Raw genomic sequence first — 23,565 nt, forward strand, 5'->3', positions numbered from 1 at the left:
CCTTCAATGCACCTCTTTGAAGTGTAGCAGGAGATGTAGTCTGGTTCAAATACCAGCATGGCAATACAGACTGTCTAAAACAATATCTGCAAACTAACAGATAATAAACAAGTTTTTTCTGTGATGAACACAGCAATCCACCCCCCCAAGTGTAAAGACATCTTCAATACCCCCTTACATGACATTCAACTCCAAGGCTGATATATCTGAACATATACGCAGCAACTTCTGAGTAATGCTGCCAGAAACTAATGGCCCTACCATGGCTGGTCACTGAGACTTGTACTACCTCAGAAGCCCATATTACCAGCAACTGGGCATCATGGCAATGCAATGGTTAAGATTACTGCCTCACAACAAAGTCTGAGGTTCAGTCCTGAACTCCAGTCACTATCTCTGCAGACCATAAATTCTCATTATAGCTGTGTGGGTCTTCTTGACCTACCAGTTTCCTCTTACTTCCCAAGAGTTGTGTAGGTTGACTTGCTAGTAAAGGGTATATACCCTCAAGCAAAGAAACTTTGCACTTTGAACAAATGTTACTCTCCTGGTATACATTCTCTGTGTTTTTCTGGTGGGGTATTCATGAAGACTTGGTCAGTTCCATGGTGGCGCAGGACAGTGTCCAGCTTTTTCTTACTGAAACTCTTGGAGAGATTTGGTGCTCTATTTTACAGTCTTTTTAAATAGGGTGTAGTAATAAATATCCCATATGTAGTCAAGACAAAGGGACTGTCAAACTCTGTGTGGAATTTCTTTTCCACATTAATTTTGTTTAAACCACTGACAACTAGAACTAAAAAAATAAAAAGCATGGAAAATGCAAACATTTTACAGAATTGTGTACTTCCTGTCATGGAAGCCAAGCTGAAATAAAGACTCACGATGCTCTAATCTTTCAGTTGCACCCCACCACTGATTTCTAGCCAAATGCAGTGCTTACAAAAATAAATGCAGCATATTTACATTCATATTTAACATTCAACTGACAGTCATGACATCAAAAGAAATTCTTGCAGACAGGTAATTACCAGTTTGTTTTGCTAGCCAACATCTTTAAAGATATTGGAGTGAATATGTGCTTCCAGTCTCTCCGAAAATATCTAGTGCAACCAGATTTCTACTACCAGAAGAGATGACTCAATGTGGTTGGCCCAATTCTGACTAAATGCTTTCCCAAAGTGTGGCCTTACGAGAGATACCAAACTATTCTGATATTTGAGTTCATGTGATTTGTTCCTTTGTAGTAACATGGGATCTGATTTGTTCCTTTATAGTAACCTGGGATCTTAATGGGGGTAGTACTTAAATGTTTTTGTTTTGAACATTATATTAGCAAGTAGGACTGATGCTCCATTTAAAATGCAAGGCCGCTTAAATTACTTGAACCAAATGCAGTGTTTGGTAAATGGGTCTGCCAAAAAATAGAGGGGAAAATGTATGACGTGTTAGTGGAGTACACTGTGATAACTGGGAGACAATATTCTAATTTGAGTACAAGTATGCCACAGCCAGAGTACTGATGAAGGGACAAAAGGTGCGACAATTGTATACTGTTTCAGCTGTGTTAAGACCTTGGTTTGACTGTGGTCTGTGTGCAAAGCTAAAGTTTAGGGGATACTAGGACAAGACCAACATGGGAATAAGATTATGTTGCTCTCTTAACAGTGGCATGAGACCTACCTTTTAGGAAGTGGTAAACAGGATTCCCAAATTTCCTGCATGCTTAGTTTGTCCAAACGAATAGTTCATAAAGTTATATTGTAACTCATTCTGTAGTTTAAGTGAATGACCTTTTAGACTACAGGAATATGTCATGCGGACAAGTCACAACTGCTGGCAAGCCTACAGGCACAGCTCGCATACAAAGAATAAAGGGCTAACCCTGAAATGAATGTACTATTCTCAAAGCCAAGTTAAAATTTTGACACTTGAAAATTCTGCTTTAACCACGCAACTGTACTAGTTCCAAACTTGAGCTTTAATTTCTATAAAGGGCATGTCTGATTAATTCATATAAAGGGCATGTCTGATTAATTCAAAGGTCCAGGTCATGTCTACAAATGCACAGCTGTCAGAAAAACATTTCCATAATGCAACATACTGAATTTACCAAATATAATGTAGCCACTGTGCTGACACCTTTCTGAAAAAAATATGCTGCTTGTCATTAAGTAGACCAGTCATTTATGTATTTGAAAAACTAAATTTTAACACGCAAAGTTTTTTTGCACAAGAGCATAGATTAGCCATCTCGCTGTAATCCTTTTGGTAAAAAAGGACAGCGATCTTGGATAGGTTTAAAATTCCAGTGGACAAGGAAAGACTAAAAATTAAAAATTAGTTTGGCAATGAGTGGAGATGACATTCGCTGGAAGGAAGGATGAAAAAGTAAATTTAGCTCTAAAGTTTATCAATTTGTTCAGTTCTGTTTGCCTACAGTATGTTTAAAGCAGAATTCTGGGCTGTAGGCAGCTAAATGGTACAACAAAGTGCAAGTACTTTTAACAGCTTGTGGGCTATGTGGGGGGGGGGGTCTTAATATGCTCAAGGCAATAAATTAGTCAATACATAGTTTTAACCTCTGTGAAAAGATGTGGTTTTAACTGAAGTTTGTGGATGTCTTGGAAACAGTAATGTGACCATTTAGATACTTTATTTACCTCATGAAATGTTGGGGCTTGTTGCTAAGGACATCTGTTTGCTAATAAGCTACATAAGCTTGTCCACATTAGTTGAAATTCAGCATGATTTTCTAAGCTGCAAATATGTCTGGTGTAGATATCAACCTGCACAGTTGGCAAGAGTAAGCCCTAGCTTTTGTATATTCCATATCAGTGTGGGATTGGTGTCTGAATTCGGAATCCCTGGTTGTAGCATTCAGAATCAAGATCACAATATCATTCAGGGTGACGTGTTTTGTGGATCATGGAGTTGCATATCCCTTAAACATAACCAACCTAAATGCATCCTCCGAGCAAAATCTAAGGCATCTATGCATAGTGACTATATCCCTTCTAGAATCCCCACGAGTTCCACTTTTTGGGACCATTATGAGGACTTCCTCCTGAAGGAATAAAGGTAATCATCTAGTGCCAAAGATGGCTGTATTGTCAAATGTTCCTAAGGTATCAGTGAACCTTACACTCAAGGGGGAATTCTGACTTGGGGGACCATTACAATAGATGCTAACATATAACCCAAAGCTGTGAGGAAAAAGGCTCTACCTGACACAAAGGATCTTTGTGCCATGTCTGCAAGGATAGCTTCATTTGAAGGGCCCTGTCCTTAGTAGGTACAGCTGGTCCTCAGCTGGGTCTAATAACTGGTAGAATGACTTCTCTGGAATCAGGCTCCTAAGGAAATCTGACTTTGATGGAACTTCTTTCAGCTTTTCCCGGTTAGGGGTCGCCATAGCAGAACTCCGGTCTGCTAATGATTGGCAGTAGATTTTCTTTACGGGTGCTGAGGTGCCAGCTCGACGCCCAACCTTCAACGAAGGAACGCCCATTCTACACATGTCTTGACTTTGATGGAACTACACTGGACTTAAGTTTAGGGAGAAATCTTAGTTTGTCAGATATTTCATAGTAACAAAAAAAGGCGATCGTATCCAAAAACAGTCACCAATAATCCAAGACGAAATGAATGCAATGTGCCAAAAAATTCCACCAAGTAATGGTATATACGAAACTTTATTCACGCCACAACCACTTGGACTCACAAACACATTAACGCTCTTCAATCCTAAAATCACAATCGCGATTTCGTCTCACTAAGTGGGACTTCATCAATCATTCTGATGAAGTCCCACTTAGTGAGACGAAAACGCGATTGTGATTTTAGGATTGAAGAGTGTTAATGTGTTTGTGAGTCCAAGTGGTTGTGGCGTGAATAAAGTTTCGTAGATATTTCATAGTATTAGTCAGTGACCTCCGAAAGTCCTCTACCCAAGATGCCTGGTAAAGATACATTCGTATTCTGCATTTTTAAAAGTAGATACTGGAACCAGGAATTTTGTAAACATCCTGAGGCCACTGACAGGCTAAACAGCACAGGTGTTAAAAGGCAATGGTTTTAGGGACATGTACGTGCAGCAGGTGCAAAGGGACCAATAGTGCACTGGGGAATCAGGAGCGACAGTAATGGGAAGGGGTACTAGAAAATGGAAATCAGAGTCTAAATCAACTGTACTAAGTAGGGAAAAAAAAGTGAGAATTATGGGAACAATACATGCAGAATAATATTTTGGAGGACAAATGAGGTTTAAGGAAAGGCAGGAATTGAATGAGCTAAGTAATGTTTGATTAACGATGACTGTACATAAGATTTGTGAAGCATAATGTCTGTAGTGAAAACACGTCAATATGATTTGCTTTTATTTATATAAATGTATAACTACACATGCCATAAGTAATTCACTAATAAGCAGCAGATTAAAAATGCTGCTTAGTAGAGTAGTTCCTGATATACACCTTGGGTTATGCAGATGAAACTGCTGTTTCATGATCAAATTCCTTTTGCCCTTTCCATTCAACTTCTGTAAAATCTCACTTGGAGGACCAAATGGATACCTGCAGAGATCAAAGACTAACTACCCTTCTACATTATCTGGAATGGACTACAATATTTGCAAAACAAACCTAATTACAGTACCAGTTACTACTGCTCTTCTGTAAGCATCTACTGCATCACAACCACATTTTACAGCAAGCCTATCCCACTTTAAAGGCCATCGGGTCAATATGCTTACCCTTTCCTTCAATTCATCTGTAATCTCAGAAACCATGCCTTCTATCCTCCAGGATCTAACTCTGTTGCCTTGATGATATGCATCTTACAACTTATTTATATTTTGTTTGCCAGGGAAGAGCATTGATCGGAGAATGACCAACTGCAGGCCTAGTCCCTGCTGAATGCAAAACATGACCAAACCAAAATGTACACAATGATAAACAGAAATTGTGAGCAAGTAGTTGCAGTGAATCATATATACAATAGCAAAACAGTTGCAGATTAAACAATTATACTATGCATATATTTAATAACAGATGGTTTTGAGTAACAGTGTGGAATCCAGATAACAGTGATACTGAGATGCAGAAGTCCAACAGTAAACATGAGCATTAAATATTAGTTTAATAGATATGTCCAGTATTGGGTATTTTCATTACTGAGCTCACATGGCAAAATTAAATAACCTTCTACCAAAATTATCTAAGATATCGCCCTCCTTACTGACGGGGAAGCAAGAACCAAAATAAACCCCCTAGATGCTCTGATGTGATACCACTATAGATTCTACCACAGGGTTTCTGTATAGGAACATGAATGCCTTCTAAATACTATAAAAAAATCTGTTGAGCTTCTTTAGGAGCAGGTGACTGAAGTCTGGCTCTAGTTACCAATTCAAAGATGCCCTCTTTACTACTAAGGGCTTCCATGTCCCTCTAGTTCCAGGTATTTAATTCTATCCAACTCCAAACCCTACCTGGCACACGCCTTTAAAATGCTCTCTTATTAGGTTTAATATTAGCTAATGTCCTGGGGAAAAAAAAAACCTCAGTAAGAGCCTACAAAACAACTTCCTCTGTCGAGCCAATGCATTAAGAATCAGCAAAAAGAAAGCACATTCTCTTCTTCTAAACTTGAGTACAATGAATCTGAAGAAGGACTTTTCCCTGTCTGAAGGGGTGGACAGGGCAGAAAGGCCAAGATGGAGGGTCACATACTTTGACAAACAACCATCCATTCCCCTGAAAACCTTCGTAACCTAAAACAGTTGAGGTGGATGGCCATATGGCCAGTACCCGCAAACATCAGTGGAAGGTGGCCCCCTTTAGCCAGGTGAAGTTTTCACTGAAGTGTTCGCATACAAGACAGCATCTTGCATAGTCTCACCTGAACAGTAGGCATGTTTAAATTTTTTTCATAACTCAAGGGTAGCAGCCAAATCCTTGAGACGTACACATGTTGTAGGTAACCTGGGATCCATTATCTGACCTTCATGACTTCACCTTTTTAGTGGGATGTACGCACTGCAGCATTAGACTTGGACTGTCAGCTTGTGAAGGAGTCCAAACAGGAGAATACTGCCCGGCTTTACAGCAGAGGCATGTAGCCCTGACTACACTCCAGATGATGAGGGTTTGGTGTAGTGACTCAGGAACTGAGGCGCTCCCAACTGAAGTTGCACTGTGATGTTTTTTGGCTATTGCTCATCTTTAAAGCTCTCTGCTTTTCGTGGACAACCTTCTAAGACTTTCATCATGGCTAAAGAGTCCAGGCTTTGTGTGGATGCCAAAATGAAGCCTCAGAAATTCTAATCTAGAAAAATCTTCCCTTCCTACGGTCCACAGCTGTCCAAGGGGGAACCTGGACTTCAGAATGCCAGTCAAAATATTCCAGTCAAAAAGCCATTAAGCCAATCAGAACATTTATGGTGCAGTCCAATTATCAGCAGAATTTAACATTCAAGATAGAAAAATGTTTACTGTCGTTTCTTGCATGAAAAAGGAAAAAAAATAAAAGAGCAACAGCTTGTACTGTTTTTCATTATGCATTAGACTGAAGCTCTAAAGCAAAGGAATTCAACTCAGTGGTGATGCCCAGAGGGCAAATGTCAGCCCTCAGCTAATTTCTATGGACAATTTAGACTGCAACAGTAATCCTATGATGATCACACAATAGTTCACTGAATTACTGGCAAAACCATGACATTATCTTTTTTGAATGTTTTCATTTTACTTTGACCAGTAAGGCTACCTGTTTACTTGCACAACAGTACAATTAGCTCCTCAGGAGGCAAGAACCCTACACAGCTCCTTTGTTTCTCCATCAGCAACAGCTAAGCAGTAGGGGAGCAGTGTGGTCATCTATGGGGCAAGGGTTTTCTTTCTTGCTAGTTCCCAATCCCCTGGCACATGCCCAATAGCTGACTCGGAATTCAGTTTGCAAGAAATATCACTGAGGACATGTCACCTGCTTCAGCAGAGATTGCCCAGCATACCCTTAAGTTTCCAGTCTCCACTAGTGACTATGTGCATTCCGGATGTGCAACCCCAAACCTCCAACGGAAGCCAGCAAAAGTGCATCACTCCTCCCTTCCCCTGCCAACTCCATTAAGTGCCCAATCTAATAACTGAACAGTCACCAGAGGCACACTTAAGGCTTTATCCCTCTGTACCAATAAAGCTGCTTTAACATTGGCTTTATCTTATTCAAGCTTACAATGTTGTCTGTACTGTGTTCTGCTCCAAGCCTATGGCACTACCAACGTGAACTTACTCTGCCTTAATCATGCATACTAATTAAAGCAGAACACACACAGCACTATTTCAATGTAGCTTTATTATGCTACTGAATGTATGGTAGCTCCCATTAAGCAGCTTAAATGTGGGGGAAAAATTATACAAATTAAAACCTGTTTTGCTTGTTTAATTTTATACATTTCTCAGATTTGTAGTCTTTTGACCAGTTTTCCACCTTGCGAGGACAGGATAATTTCTCACCTCATTGCTATGAGTGTTAAATGTGAATGAATTAAAGGAGAATATCAGGCTAGACAGCATAGACAGTGGAGGCTGAAGGAGAAAGGCTTTACGGATAATATTACTATTATCTATACACTATTGAAACTGAAGGAGTGGCAACCCTTACTCAGTGATGAAAAATGCAGCTGGCCATGCAGACAAGTGGTGATAAGCAGGTTGCACTACAGTATACCTTCACCCATGCTGGGACAAGTAACTCTTACCTACAGTAGTGAAGACACGACAACCCATGCTGAGTGCAATGGTGATGGCAGCTTGACCTACTCCTCCTGAACCAGAGTGTATAAGCACACTCTCACCTTTCTTCATACGTCCTCGGACAATTAAAGCATAATAGGCAGTGGCATAGACAACTGGCACAGATGCAGCTTCTTGCAAGGTCCTGTAAGGGAAAACAAATCTGAATATGAAACTTCATGCTTGAGTAGACATTATTTACATGCTAATCTGCAGTTAAACTGCACCTGTCCTGATACCCTCAATGTGCTATTACCTGCTGGAAAAACATACTTAATTTTCTTACAATCTCCCGAATGCCTTCACCCATGATGCCCTAAATACTGAGGGACACCATCCTGTTAACTCCTATCCAGAGCCTTCTGTCATTGTGGAAGAAAAACTTCAACCATTAGTGAACAAACTCAGGAAAGGCACTCCCAGTAATGTCCATTTCCTTATTACATTATTTTCTGCTGCCTTTGAGCCATGAACGACTTGACTGCTACTAGGTGGTAGCTTAAATTCTTAACTTACTTGCTGGAGTACTACTGTTTTCAAAATAAATCACTGAACATGCTGAACTCAAGTCAGAATATTTTATGTTAACATGTTTCACAGCATGCTTAATGGCTTCCTTCTGAATTACCATCCTGTATTTGCCACAATTAGGGTTGCCATATTTCCAAAATCACAGATCGGGACAGCCACACAAAGAAGTTCTTATCACCAAAAGTCATGCCCATTAAATTAATAGCACATTGCTAAAATAGTATTATTCAGAAATGCACAGCATCCTAACTCTTGACTCATTTAAAGTTAACCCTACAGACAAAATTCTCTCTACTTCCCTATCAGAATAGCTTTCATCACCACATCTTTGCCACTGGGGACCAACCTCTTTGTGGAGGAAATGTCCTTCCCAAAAAGGTCAGTTTATTTCGCAAACTGTCACTAGTAGGAAATGAGAGAGAGGAAAAATACACAGCATTTTAAATAGTTTATCAGCCTGGCATCAGCCCTGTACCACAGAAATAAAAAGTTATGTACCTACCATAACATTCCATGTTAGTTGTCTTCATCTCGCCTTCTTTCTTGCTGGATGGGTGCGGAACCAATCCTCGGCTCCGACTCGGCCTTTTACTACAGCTCGAGAGCTATTTACCGGCTCGAGGCCTCCCCTTACCCCACAATGCTAGGTGTCAGATATCCAGATCTCGTTTGGAAGAGCTAACACCATGGAAAAAACACACTAGTTCCCACCAAAGGTTTACCTACAGTGCTACAAACAGAGGATGATGCAACCTAAAAACAAGGTCAACCGTAGGAAGAAGGCCTCAAAAAGGAATTCTTCTCGGTCCTAACCAGGCTAGGGGGATGGAGGGTGGGATGCAAGAAAGAAGGCGAGATGAAGACAACTAACAGGGAACGTTATGGTAGGTACATAACTTCTTAATGTTAAGTTGTCTATCTCGCCTTCATTCTTGCTGGATGGGACAGCGTCCCTAGCACCTTAGCCATGGGTGGCTCATCGAAACAGACTCTTGAGCACAGTGGAACCAAAATCAGCTCGACTCCTGGAGGCCATATCCAATTTGTAATGCAAAATGAAGGTATGAGGAGTGGCCCATGTTGCTGCAGCACAAATAGATTCCATTGGAAGTCTATCCTGAAAAGCTACCGACGTAGCCAATGCTCTGGTGGAATGAGCTTTTGGTTTTGAAGAAAGTTCTTTGTCTCAGTTGGTAGATCAAGGTAATAATAGAGGCCAGCCACCTGGACAAGCTTACTTTAGAAACTGGCAGGCCCTGCTTCCCCTCAGCATAGGACAGGAAGAGTTGATCTGATTTTCTTGACTGTTTGGTCCTATCCAAATAAAAACGTAACTGCCTGTGAACGTCCAAATAGTGTAAATTTTGTTCAGCTCTGTTTGAATAATTAGGGAAAAAGACAAGAAGATCAATAGCCTGATTGAGATTTGTCTCTGAGGGTATTTTGGGTAAAAAGGAAGGATTAGTCCTGAGTGAAACTCTATCTTTGTGAAAAATAAGATATGGAGGACGAACACAAAGGGCTTGAAGTTCGGATACTCTTCTGGTCGAGGTGATGGCTACTAAGAAGAGAGTCTTCCAAGAGAGTAACTTTAAGGAACAAGAAGCTGCAGGTTCAAAAGGAGGGAGAATCAATGAAGTTAATATCAAGTTCAAATCCCACGGAGGGGGAGATCTTTAACCGGGGGTCTAAGTAAAATAGTCCCTTTAAGAAAGGCCTTACAAAGTTTGTGGGACATGATACTGGACTCTGATAGGCTAATGTGAAAATTTACGATAGCAGCCAATTGGACCGTAATGGTGGCAGCTGAGGAACCTGCTCAAAAAAGTTCAGCCAAAAAATCTAAAACATTATGGACAGGGACTGTAAAGGGGTCTATCTTTCTAGCCTCTGCCCAGAAAGAAAAACATTTCCACTTACTAGCATAAGTCTTTCTAGTAGAAGGTTTGTGCGAAGAAAGTATGATTTTGCGCACTGGCTGAGAAACATGTGGAAGCCTGGCTAAGGTTGGAAGTGGAGCAACCAAGCTGTGAGGTTGAGAGAGTGAAGGGATTGGTGCAGCCCGCCCGACTGATGGATCAAGAGGTCTGGCACTGGGTCCAGATTCCAGGGCTGCTCCAGCAGATGACGATGCAGAAATGGGAACCAAATTTGTTGAGGCCAGTAAGGAGCCATGAGGATCATCCTGGATCCCAAAGTGGTCACTTTCTGAATCAGTTTTGGAATTAAGGGAAAAGGAGGGAATGCATAGAGCAGACCCCGGGGCCAGTCGTGAACTAGAGCGTCTCTGGGGGAATGGCCTGGGAGGGGGAAGAGAGTGAAGAAGTCGCTGCACTTGCTGTTGAGAGGGGTTGCAAAAAGGTCGCAGCAAGGTTGACCCCATCTGCAGAAAATTTTGTCCGCTACTGATTGAGAGACCACTCGTGAGACATAAGGACTGCTCTGCTTAGCCTGTCCGCTATGATGTTGGACTTCCCGGGGATGTGCGTTGCTATTAGAAACCGTTGAGAGGAGATCGCCCACTGCCAGAGTCTGAGTGCTTCTCAACATAAGGGACAGGACCTGGTTCCGCCCTGCTTGTTGATGTACCACACTACCGACATATTGTCCGTCTGAACTGCAATAGTCCCGGTAGGTAGAGAGTCCGGAAGAGCTTGCAACACTAAAAGTACCGCTCTCATCTCCAAGACGTTTATGTGCAGATGGTACTCTAGGGGTTGCCAAGTACCCTGGACAGTCCTGCCCTGAAAATGCCCCCCCACCCGATCAGGGAGGCATCCGTTGTGCCCCTTTTAAAACTGAAAGAAGGGATTTTGTAAGATAAATAGATGTAATTTTTATTTTCACCAGCAGATGGCACGGCATATAACAAATGTTTTTTTTTCTAAAGTAATTTTTAAACATTAAAAATGGATTTTTGTATAAATTAATTTATATGTTTTATATATTTATCACATTTTAAATCAAATGTTTTAAAATGTTAATTGTTGGTATTGATGTTATTTATTGAATGGAAAGAGCACAACATTTTCAAAGTATGCATTGCTGAATGTAAATAGGAATAGAATAATGACTTTTTAATTAACTGGTTTTTGATTGGATTAGATGTTTTTGAATAATTTATAAAAGGACTGTTTATTTTAAGGAAAGTATCTGATGAAGTTGGTTTGCTTAGACGAAAACGCAATTCTGATACAAAGCGTTGATGTGTTTTTAGCGGTTTTTGTATGCGCTTAATAAAATATTGGTTCCGACATTCGTGGCTCCAGTAATATTTGGCAACTTTCTTCTTTCTTGGTTTGATAGCCAAATAATTCCAGTTTTTGTTTGTGGCTCTTTGTACACGGATTTGGAGGCATGGAGAGGTCGGACCCTTCAGAAGGAAAAGGGTTGGATGACATTGGACAATCCAGAAAACTTATTGGACAGCTAACCGAGCTGGTAGACCTGCTGACAACTTTGACTCAATCCTTAGTTGGGTTGTATAACCAAACTCGTGTTCACAATGCGGACGTTCAGGAGGTTATAAGGGGACCAGGCATTCATCGTGAACAACGAAAAAATACAAATGGATCGAAAGATCAGTCTAACGAAGGTGAGGGGTCATTTGATGCTGTCAATACGCCCGAAATACTTCGTGAAGATGCAAATGGTAGTGGGACTAATGGTGAAACGCGAAAATCTATACCAGCAGGGCAAAAAAAATGTTTTTTCCAGCAAAAGAGCTTCAGGTACTGTTATTAATAGTAATGAAAGAGACTTGTGTTTTAAAGAAACTAAAGACTGGCTGTTACAAAAATATTCCTTCAAGCAAACCGCTTTTAATGGACCACCTGTTGTGGCTGACTCAGAGTCAAATTGGACAATTTGCATAAGCTTATGCTTAAATTTAAGACATTAGAAATTGAAAACGAATACCTTAACGAGTGTGTTAATAGGGGTATTGTTCCAAAAGGTCTGAGGGTGTTTAAAACAACAAATAATGTATTGGAAGGAACTGTTTTTCATAAAGAATTAATTGAATTGTTCAACAGATGTGGTATAGATATGTTGAGACTGATAATTAAAGAAAATAGTAGGACTCAGGTTGTCCTACAGAAGGAAATTAATGAATTAGATCAGTGCATAAAGGAAGATTTAATTTTTACTATTCAAGATGAAAAGGACAAGTATTTTAAAATTAGGGGGGAAATTGATGTAAAATGTAAGGAAACCATCCAAAGAAAATTTAAAAAGTTAGAAAGGGATACAGAAGAATATAAAAAGGGCATTGCATATCCCAAACCCCAAGCCCCTTTCTTTCTTAGAAACCTTTATGGAAATAATGTTGATAGGGAAATAGAGGACAATTTACAAGAAGGTAACAGCATACAAGAAAATGGTTATAACGATGAGGAATTTCCCCCTCTTCGTAGATCAGAAAGATTATTAAATAAGACAGGGTATCAGGAAATAAATTTTTCTTGGAGAGGGGGGAGAAGGGGGAGGGGGAAATACTAGACCTGGTGGTAACACCATCAAGACCCCCAGTGATAAAACATTCAGCAATGATACTTTTTGGTTAGACCATATGGTGGAAGGTGTTAAGCACACCTTTCATTATTTCAGTATTTATAATTTTAGTGGTATTTGTATAGAGAAAGAACATTTTAGCCTACTTGAAAAGGGATTTAAATTTATACCCTACAAAAAAAGATCCTCCTCAGTCAGTCTATTATAGATTTAAAAATTTTTTTTAAAAAATTAATTTATTTATTTTATTACTGAAGGAGACACAGGGAATCAGGAACTTAAAAGAAGGGGTATATACAATTCTCCCCTTCATCCACAACTTATTAATTTGGAAAAAACTATGGAGAAGGAACTAAGAAATAGATATGACAAGTTTGGGTTTCAACAAAACCTAAGCAAGGGGAAAATAACGTTCTACAAACTTTGAGGGACAATCACATGGTCCGGATTATCAAACCTGATAAGGGGGGGGGGGGATAGTTATTATGGATAACATTATTTATGAAGGAAAAATGAATGAAATTTTATTTAATGAAGAAGGGTATACTAATGTTTCCATCAACAAAATTAATATTGAGTAAAATAAAATAGATATCTGTTTAAAAGACATGTTACTTGAAGGCTTATTTGACAAAAAAAACTTTAATTTTCTAAGTAGACAAACCAAGAATTCCTTCCATTTTCGGAATTCCAAAGATCCATAAAAATGAAAATGACCCCCAATTAAGACCCATAGTTTCTGCTAATGGATCAAAAACCCATAGTTTGGCCAAATTTGTTGATAACAAATTAAAAAATGTGTGGGATAATAAAGAAACAATTTTAAAAGATTCCTGGGACCTACTTGATATACTAAATAAAGATGGTTTATGTGATAATCTGGTATTTGTGACCATATATATTGTTGACTTATTTTCAAGTATTCCTCATAAAGAAGGAATGGAAATGTTTGAGGACATTTTATTTCAAGATGATACACTAAGTCACAATGACAAAACTATATGTGGGGCATTAATGGATTTGGTCCTTAAAAATAATTTTGAATTTTTGTGGGGAATTTTATAAACAGATCAAAGGGGTAGCTATGGGGGCCACATGTGCCCCCACTTATGCAAATTTAGTGTTGGCCAAATGGGAGGAGTTATATATTCTGGAATCCAGGTTTTGTTGTTATTGGAAATTGTATCGTAGATTTCTGGATGACAGTCATTCTATGGTCAGGGGGGGCAAAACAATTAGAGGAATTTAAGCTATATTTGGAAGAAACTACGAATTTAAGATTTACTTTTCATGTTTCTACTGAAAAACTCCAATTTTTGGATTTGGAAATATATAAGAAGGAAGATAGGTTTGTATCAAAAAATATTTAGAAAACCCACTTTTTGTAATTCATTTCTTCATTTTCAAAGTGCCCATACCTATTGGTGTAAAAAGAATATTGTGAAAGGGCAATACATCCGAGGAAGCCGTATGACTACCTCTGAGGACGACTTCAAAGATGAATGTAAATTGTTAAACAAAATGTTTTTAGAAAGAGGATATCCCCAGGAATTTATTGGAGGAATACAAGATGAAGTTTATATGGGTAGAGAAACCAGATTGAGACCTATTTTAAATAATAATAATATAGATGAAAGTTCTTGTGGTAATTTTACCCCCATAATACAAGAAAATGATTTTACACATGCCTTGGTTGTTGAATATAATGCCTTCAACACTAAAGTTACAAGAAAAATTGTTGAAAGAGAATGGTCAAAATTTATTAATTTTACAGATTTGGACCAGAAAAAAATAAACAGAAATGTTAAGGTTGTGTATAAAAATTCCTGATCATTTAAAAACATGTTGGAGAATAAAGGTCTTCCAAGGAATAATCAGGTTAGGAAGGGCACTTACAAATGTGGACGTTGTGCACACTGTAACAATATAGTGGATAAAGAAAAAGTTTATTTGGAAAGTAGAGAAAAATGGATAAAAAGTACAGACCACTATAATTGTGAAACCAAGGGGGTGGTATACATTAGTTTATGTTCAGAATGTAATGCTTTTTATGTAGGAAAAACTGAAAGGGTGTTGAAAAAGAGAATATATGAACATAAATATGAAATAGCTACACAAAAGGACACTAATGCCTTGTATAAACATACACTGGTTTGTAAGGATGCTAAATTTCACTTTATGGTTTTAGAGCAGGTCAAAAAGGACCTAAGGGGTGGATTATGGGAAGAAAAATTAGAGGCCAGGGAACTATGGTGGCAGATATCCCTTGATTCAACAAATTTCCCAGGGTTAAATGAATTTATTTCTATTGTGCCCCTTTTAAAACTGAAAGCAGGGATTTTGTAACGATAAATAGATGTAATTTTTATTTTCACCAGCAGATGGCAGGGCATATAACACAAATGTTTTTTTTTTCTAAAGTAATTTTTAAACATTAAAAATGGATTTTTGTATAAATTAATTTATAGGTTTTATATATTTATCACATTTTAAATCAAATGTTTTAAAATGTTTTTAATTGTTGGTATTGATGTTATTTACTGAATGGAAAGAGCACAAAATTTTCAAAGTATGCATTGCTGAATGTAAATAGGAATAGAATAATGACTTTTTAATTAACTGTTTTTTGATTGGATTAGATGTTTTTGAATAATTTATAAAAGGACTGTTTATTTTAAGGAGAGTATCTGATGAAGTTGGTTTGCTTAGACGAAAACGCAATTCTGATACAAAGCGTTCATGTGTTTTTACCCCTCAGGCGGCATTGTTCCCTCCTCTGCCCCTGGAGGGAAACTCGCCACGTGTGTCAGGCACGACTCCTTGGGGTTTGGTCTAGAAGGAGTAGAAAAACAGACTCCCACGGCAGAGAGAGTCTTGCCTTCCTGCTCACACCTGGTAAGGGTATCCTTTCACCTGTGGTCCGAACAAAACCGAACCATTGAATGGGGTATTGGTGAAGGACGCCTTAAAGGAGCTCAAGAAACTAAATTGGCATCTTACTAGAAATGGAAACAAAGTACAAACTGAGGACCTCAGGTGAGTTATCATGAACACACGATTCAAACACTGAGTCAGAGACTTTTTTGTTCAATCGGGATTTTCAGAGCGCAATGTAGGACATTTGTCTGATGAACTCGGGACTGTCTCACAAAATCGGGTTGTCTGGCAACCATAGCCACGATTATGGCAAAGAATTAGACCAGCTCTGGACCAATCCACTGACCTGATTAGCCAAGGAAATAAAGTCTGTCATTTACTGATCTGTTTCATTATACCTATATGCTGTTAACCACATCACACGTTCCTGTTACCATCTGTACATATGTATAACACAACCTGAAATATTTCGAACTTATAACTATAATTTCAGGGGTGGAGAGACTTTTCTCACCAATGGTGCCCTGTGACGAGATCTTTTTCCAGAAGGATTTAACCAGTTAACACAAAATGCCATTTCTATCTGCTAAAATTAGAGTTTTAGAAGAACCTATTAGAAACTAGCCTGACAAATCATACTGGAAAGAGCTTAGTGTATGGTGTGAAATTACAGTTCAAATGTGGGATTCAGCATAAACCCTCAACCCTTAGTCAGTCAATCCTTCATGGCAAAGGGGGTTACAGGACAGAGAATTAATATGCAAGGGATCAAGAGTTTTCCAGCTTGGTCCTTCTGCTTTCCCTTAAGCAAGTCCACTATGACCCATAGGGGTACTGCAGAATTAGCATCAGCAAATGCATATCGCCACTTCCATGACTGGTGTCACTTCTAGCAATCCTAACTCCACCCCTGAAGGCAGATTCCTTTATTTTAACAATCCTGGATTCACTCCCATGCAAACAGCACATTAGGCAACGAGCGCCCTTCGGCACTCATTTCCATAGCAGGTATGGGTTTTACAGAGTCGGGTTGCTAGCCCGAGGCCTAATCCTCCTCAGAGAGCATCACACACACACACACACACACACACACACACACACACACACACACACACACACACACACACACACACACACACACACACACACACACACACACACTAGGGACAATTTAGAGTGCCCAATCCACCTACTGCATGTCTTTGGAATGTGGTGGGAACTGGAGTACCCTGAGAAAACCCACACAAATGCAGGGAGGACATGCAGACTCCACACAGAAGGCACCCCAGCTGAGAATCGAATGGGAGAACCTCCTGCTGTGATGCGACAACACTAACTGCTACACCACAATATACCATTTAATTTATGAGCAATTCATTTAAGAATCTCCAGTTTCTCAGCAGAAGGAAAAAAGATTCAATTTATTCACAAATTTACTCATCTATTACTTCAAAATTTTGGTATTGAGAAAACAGACTAAAGTAATGGAAGTAAGTTTCCACCTATGCTTCAGAATCTTCATCCTGGAATAAAGACTAAATCTGCACTCTGGACATGTGTCCTCTAATCTCCCCATGGAGATATGTGAGCAACCTCCAATCACAATTTCCTCTGTTCTCCCTCTGCCACTAGTCATTTCTTGCAGTGCTCGAACCATTAAACTCTGGTTATTTTGGGTCACAATCTGGACTTCATCCCTGTAGACCAGAGCGGACATAGTACTTGGAGACTTCTGGCTGTGAAGCTGGCAGCCTAGCTTTTAAGAACGGATTTCTACATAAGCTGGGTTATCTGTGTATGGGTGAAAAGCAGTCCATTACTCTCCACTCCATTCCTGAAAAATAAAGCAGGTTCTTAGTGCACAGTGTACAGAGATCACTGGCAGAAATGAGGAAATGTGCCATAAAGCTGACTTTTGGGAGCAGGAGAGGCAAGCAAATAAGACTTGTGCATGCTCTTAAGATGTCAAGTTCCATCCTACTGCAGCAACATGTGGCATGGGCAGCACTGTCATAGCAGGGGTGCCCAAACCAGCCTGATCAACCCTCCCCATATCCATCAACACACCCACAAACAAGCTCTGTTATTCTGTAGGCAGTAACTCCAACAGAGAAAATGAGGCTAAGATCTCCTTAAAGATCACTACACTCACTGGGTAATGGAATAGCATCAATAATCCTACTCTTCAGTCTGACTGCAGTAAGTAGCCTTAACACTAACTGTTCAAACCAGAGTATATAAAACATAAATCACCCCATGCCTCCCTGTTCTTCCAAAGAAAGTAATTACTCAAAATCACCAAGTACAATGGACTTCCTGTTCAGTTAAGTGCAATTTCAGCAGTGAAATAACTGCATGAGGCTTTGACAGGACATTATGTACTACAAAGCAACAGAAATTATGAGCATGAGGATGGTGGGAAAATATGCACAGCCACTGAATGGGATGGGCATTGTGCAGAAACAAGAGATGGCAGAAGGGTACTATGCACAGCAAGGGTATTAAGAAACTACATTATGCAAATGAAATAGTGGAAGGATATAGAGCACAGAAAGGGATGGGCAGGACAGTATTATGTACAGCCGTGGGGTATAGGAAGGTATGTTCACAGCCAGCAGATAGTGAGAAAATACTGTACATGATTGAAAGACAGTGGGAGGGCATACAAATTGCTACATATCTCTCAAGCTATTGATGCAGTGAGCATTTCTCTGAGTAACTTACGCCACTGTCAAGCTCTTTGCTGTAGGAAAATAAGACCACTAACCAAAAAAAAATTAATTGAGCATATTTATCACAGCATCTAATACAGTGTGGTAACTTTTAGCAATGCTTATTTCATGAGGCCCCATGATAAATGACAGTGTTGGTCTTTGAAGACAAAAATATTTCCACTGAGGAGGTAGGCTTTCTTACTTGAATTCAAGATATGCTACATATTACTTGAAAATATGCATCTTTTCTACATCTTTCTTTAACTCCTGTTCAAGTTCTAACTGCAGCTTAATACTACTTCACAGGTACTTAAGCTTTCAGCCAAAAAGGCCATCAAGAAAATCAGCCATAGCTCCCAATAATGGTAGGAGACAAAATATCCTCCATGAAGTATGCGTTCTCCACAAACCCTAGTAAAAATCTTCAATAACCCATCCAGTTGCTATGTCACCCTTTCCTCCCTTTTCAGCCTGCACAGTTTAACTTACGAAACGTCAGCATGGGGACATCATAAGATGCTACTAGGAGGAGAGATAAGAGGCTGGAATTATGGAGTCTTCCTGTGGGAATGCTGTGGAAACTTGCTCCCCTAGCTCTAGCCTTTCATCTGAAGGCCAGCAGATACTACCAACCTACCACACCTGGATAATAAAGGTACAAATAACTTTCTTGGGTGGCGTAAGCCAGGGAACCTTGTTGGCTAGGCTTACATAGGCCCTTGGGCCGATAGCCTAGTACCTACCTATGAACAACTATTACTAAACACCCTGATCACCCACATTCCACTGGTTGCAGTACAGTGAGCTCTACGGGCCAGCAAACAATTTTCCTTATGTGACTGATGCAACTGCCTGCTCATTTAACTGTTGGTGCAGCATATAGCACTCCTGCTCTTAGAGACAGTTGAGCAGGTATTGATGTCTCCACTCCTCCCTTACTAATTTCTCCAGTAACCAGGCCTGTTCCAAAAACTATTCTCAGGTGGCATGCAATCTGGTATTCATCTTTGGGTCAAGGAGCTGGTTAAAAAACACTAAATCAGAAACAGATCTAAGCATACACATAACAGGAATCTGAAAAGGGATAAAGGATGCCCATCTGAATAGGATAACATGATATCGGCAGAGAAATCCAAGCTTGACTTGAGTAGTATAGTGCAAGTAAGTCTCAGAATGCATTTTTCTCCTCTTTCCTTGCATTGATTGCTATACAAAACCATACTATCTTGTTGAATAAGAGAAGAGAATGAACCCATTCTCCAGTTATGTGTGAATCAGTACAACACCTAACAGAGCTTCATCCTGTGTTGCAAAAAAAAAAAAAACCTCTGATAACCCACTGAAATGTCAACTGGCCAGCTCACCTTAAACATAGGTATTTGCACAGTACATCGGAGTGCTTCATTTGCCCATCCTTTGCACAGAATCACTATGGTATGGCAGGTCTGAAAAAAAATCTCCAGCAATAGAATGGCTGACATTGTCAAGATCTGGTATAATGTTTTTGGCAAGTATTTCTGGTCCTATTTGAAGACTGTGTACATCAGGCTCTGAAAGTGTACTCTTCACACACAACCCAGAGAGGATCAGCTATGACGGGGGACAAATTAATGTCATACATCACATTTTAAACCACTGGCCACAAGCTCGACTCCCCAATATCTTCCAGTAAAATCACAGCTTAGTTTCACACACTTCATAGAATCCATATGCTCTCTCTCATGTGAAGGCTAAGAAAGAACATGGTTTGAATGTATGCAGACATGTAACCCACTGACCTGAAGATGCTGCTTGGGCACAGAATATGCAGAATCAACTGTTCTGAACATCTTAAGAAATATGGCACTAAGGTGAAGATTCAAAAGTAAGTCACTATTAGCCTTCTATCAGCAGTATGACAAAACCTTAACTTCGTGCATTTCCCCTGTTTCAGAAAAGGGATATGTGGAACTATTTGTTCTGCTAGTAAACCCTGAAATAACAGCAGCTTCTGACTTGTGCTGTGTCACTGAAATGACCAGTGAAGGAGCTGACTTACTATCTCCTATGGAACAGTCTTAAGATTTTTCCAAGACAGCCATCTTGTTACTATATACTTAACCATCTTTCTACATACTAGGAATATTATCTCTCATGAGGGTGGGGGGCGATTTGGTGCTGTACAGAAATGTGCAACAGTATTAGGAGTCTGTTGAAATTTGTGACTGGGCCTTTTTTTTTAAAAAACAAACTTCTTTATTAAATTATCGCGTACTGCATAGCCAATCATACATTTTTACAAATGAAAAACCATATTAACAGTTTTAGATGCAAACATTATACATCACAAACCATGCTGACAATTGTAGTAACAAACATACATAACATAGGCTACAAAGTCAGTCAAACATTACATAGCTCATTCAAATCCTGCCGTCCTTTAAACCTCGCTCCTCCTCTGCATGTATTTTTCCAACTCCCATTTGTTCCTATGTAATTTGCTCCTACCCTTTTCTAAAGATCCCAATTCCAGCTTTATTTCTGTTACTATATTCACTGCTTCTAGTAAGTTGGTTTAGACCGACTTCCATTTTCTAGAAAATGTTTTTTTTTTTTTTGACTGCCAGACTCCGCGTGGCCTATGTCTAGGCAATTCCGATTCTGTATCCTAGCTCAAAAAAAAATTCTTGGTTACACCAATTTGCTCACCCAGTTTCTGACAGAGCAGTCTGCAGGTAATCTTTAAAGTCTGCCAACTAATTACACTCCCAGAAAATACATTCACAGTTGCATCTTTCTTCCCCATCACAACCTCCAAAATTTGCTTTCCACCAGTCATTGCGCTAAGTCTGTTCTAGCATCATCAAAAAAAAACAGTTGCTTAACAGCAATCTTTCTAAACTCGTGTACATTATCGAAGTAATCCTTTTTCTGCTTAGCACTCTGCAATTGTTCCTCCTCTTGTTCTGTGAGACTCCTCCTATTCTGCAATACCTTAACATTTGTCAATCCTTCTAAATATTTCTTGTTGCTTAACTATCTCATTTCCACCCTACTTTTAAACTCTACTCTAATTTTATCCCACTCCCTAGCTATGTTTTCAGAAGAAATTTCTGTCTTCTCTAATAACTTCTAAATTTCCACTACCAGTTCCTTAACATCCTCTTTTCAACAGATAGGTGGGAAAGCGCCAGTGTCTCATTTTTATTTCATTACCCCACATTTTTATTTTTGTTACTACTGGTGCAGGATTTGAAATGTTTATTGGGTGCATACCAACACTTTCAATTAAATGTACATGTTCCTGTGAAATCTAAGTTCTGTCTAGCCTAGCCCAGCTTTTGCACCTTGGAGAATATGAAAAATTCACTAAACTCCTACTACTGAACTCATCTTCCCTACCAAATGTATTCAAAAATTTCAAAAATACATCTCTGTTATATTTTCCCTTCTGGGCCATACAGATACATCTTCCCTGCTACAAATCAAATTCTATTCCCCACCTATAGATAATGGATCTCCTTGAAAATGTTGACTCACCAGAACATAGACATTCACAACAGCAAGACCACGTTGAACCTTCAGAAAGCTGAACACCCGGAACATCACAAGTTAACTCTAGGAAAATAACCACTGGGCCACCATGGTGACCTTTGCCATGTTCTCCACTGTAGTGCAATCTCGGATTTGGTATATTTAGTTAGCGAGGGTATGGGAGGCACAGCTCCACACGCTGGTGGTTTTCAGTTGATTCCCTTCATATTTAAGTTGTTGGTAGTCCAGTGGTTAGTTTCCTGGAGTTACCGTGTGATGTAACAAGATTTTGTCTTTCTGAAATTTCAATGTTGTGGTCCCGCTGTTGCGAATGTCGACATCCTGGTAAGTAGACGTTTTCAAGTAGATCCTAACTAATACCCCCTGTTGAAAACGGATTGCTCCCAGAATTTTCTTAAGCTCCCTTATAGCAATTTTAAATGAAATATACACACATTCCAGTGTAATCCTCCCTTGCCAGTGGCCCCTTAGTACTACACATCTACCATTACCTTTTACCCTCTTCTATCACAATTGGCACTCTTTTTGCAATTAATGCAAGTACTCCTGTTTTCCTTTGTCCCTGGTAATCTGTTGAATAACCATTCTGAAAACCTTTCTTCAAATTCACGTTCATTTTTTTCCAAATGTCTCTCCTGTAGTTTAGCTATTTGCACTTGACATTTATAAATATAGTTCACTATACGTCTGTGAGAACATTAACCTTTAAAGATAAAACTGAAAAGCTCATTATGTTAAAAAGTTATTTCCACCTTTTATTTGTAAAAGTTATTTTTTTTTTTTTAAGTACTTAGTTCCAGCTTTTGCGTTATATGCACACACTGAGGTTTGGCAGATTGACTTTTCATATAGTTTCCTATTATATCCATTTGAGCCTATGCCACATCTTACAAAGCTTTGTTTTATTGAAAGCCCTCAAAAAAAAAAAAAAAAAAAAAAAAAAAAAGCACCCCAAAAACCCATTGTCACACAAATATGTACATCTTCAAATATTGAAGTTTTACCTTTCGAATAAGAATTATCCCAAACTGACATCCACACACAAACTTAGCATGGATAACTTTCCTTTTAGGTTAATCTCTCTAAGATGCATGGTACAGCCTGTGCTTCCAAGTACAGTCTGGTTTTGTCTCATCTTTATTGCTCTCCTAAAATGTGAAAATGTTCTGAAAACAATCTAGACACTGAAAGAAACCCATTAAAAGAAAGCATTCTGTTTTTATTGCTCTTTATCAGTCTTCCATGGAGACATGAGAACCAGATACAGAGTCGCTTCTACAATATTTACTTAACAGAAAAGAGATTACATTCAATGTTCTTTTCTATTTGCTTTCTCTTAAAACTGGTTACCAGATAAAGCCAAGAGCCTTAATACAGTCATTCAGCTATGCCAGAACGAGAAAAAAAAAGCACAATTTTTTATTGCATCATACTCTTGAACAGACTTTTTGCTTTCTTGCTTTGCAGTACCTACATTTCTCAAAACTAAACATGGAGAAAGAGAAAAGGAAAAAATCAGGGGCACCCGTTTACTTTCGTATCCCCACTGCACTTTAAAATAACTGAGAAAACTTTACTTTATACTATGGAGACATCATGTACTATAC

General features: G+C 39.1%; 1 protein-coding gene across 1 annotated transcript in view; it reads right to left on the minus strand.

The window, feature by feature from the left end:
- FASN (fatty acid synthase) overlaps nucleotides 1-23,565 on the minus strand; it is a 1,281,817-nt gene that overhangs the window by 394,046 nt on the left and 864,206 nt on the right. The window contains exon 29 of the mRNA XM_044068230.1: nucleotides 7,757-7,935. Within this exon, the coding sequence (XP_043924165.1) occupies nucleotides 7,757-7,935 (179 nt within the window). The remainder of the gene's footprint in view (nucleotides 1-7,756; nucleotides 7,936-23,565) is intronic.

The sequence above is a fragment of the Protopterus annectens genome, chromosome 4.part0 (genome assembly GCF_019279795.1).
Source record: "Protopterus annectens isolate FY-2018-M chromosome 4.part0, PAN1.0, whole genome shotgun sequence".
Taxonomy (NCBI): Eukaryota; Metazoa; Chordata; order Ceratodontiformes; family Protopteridae; genus Protopterus; species Protopterus annectens.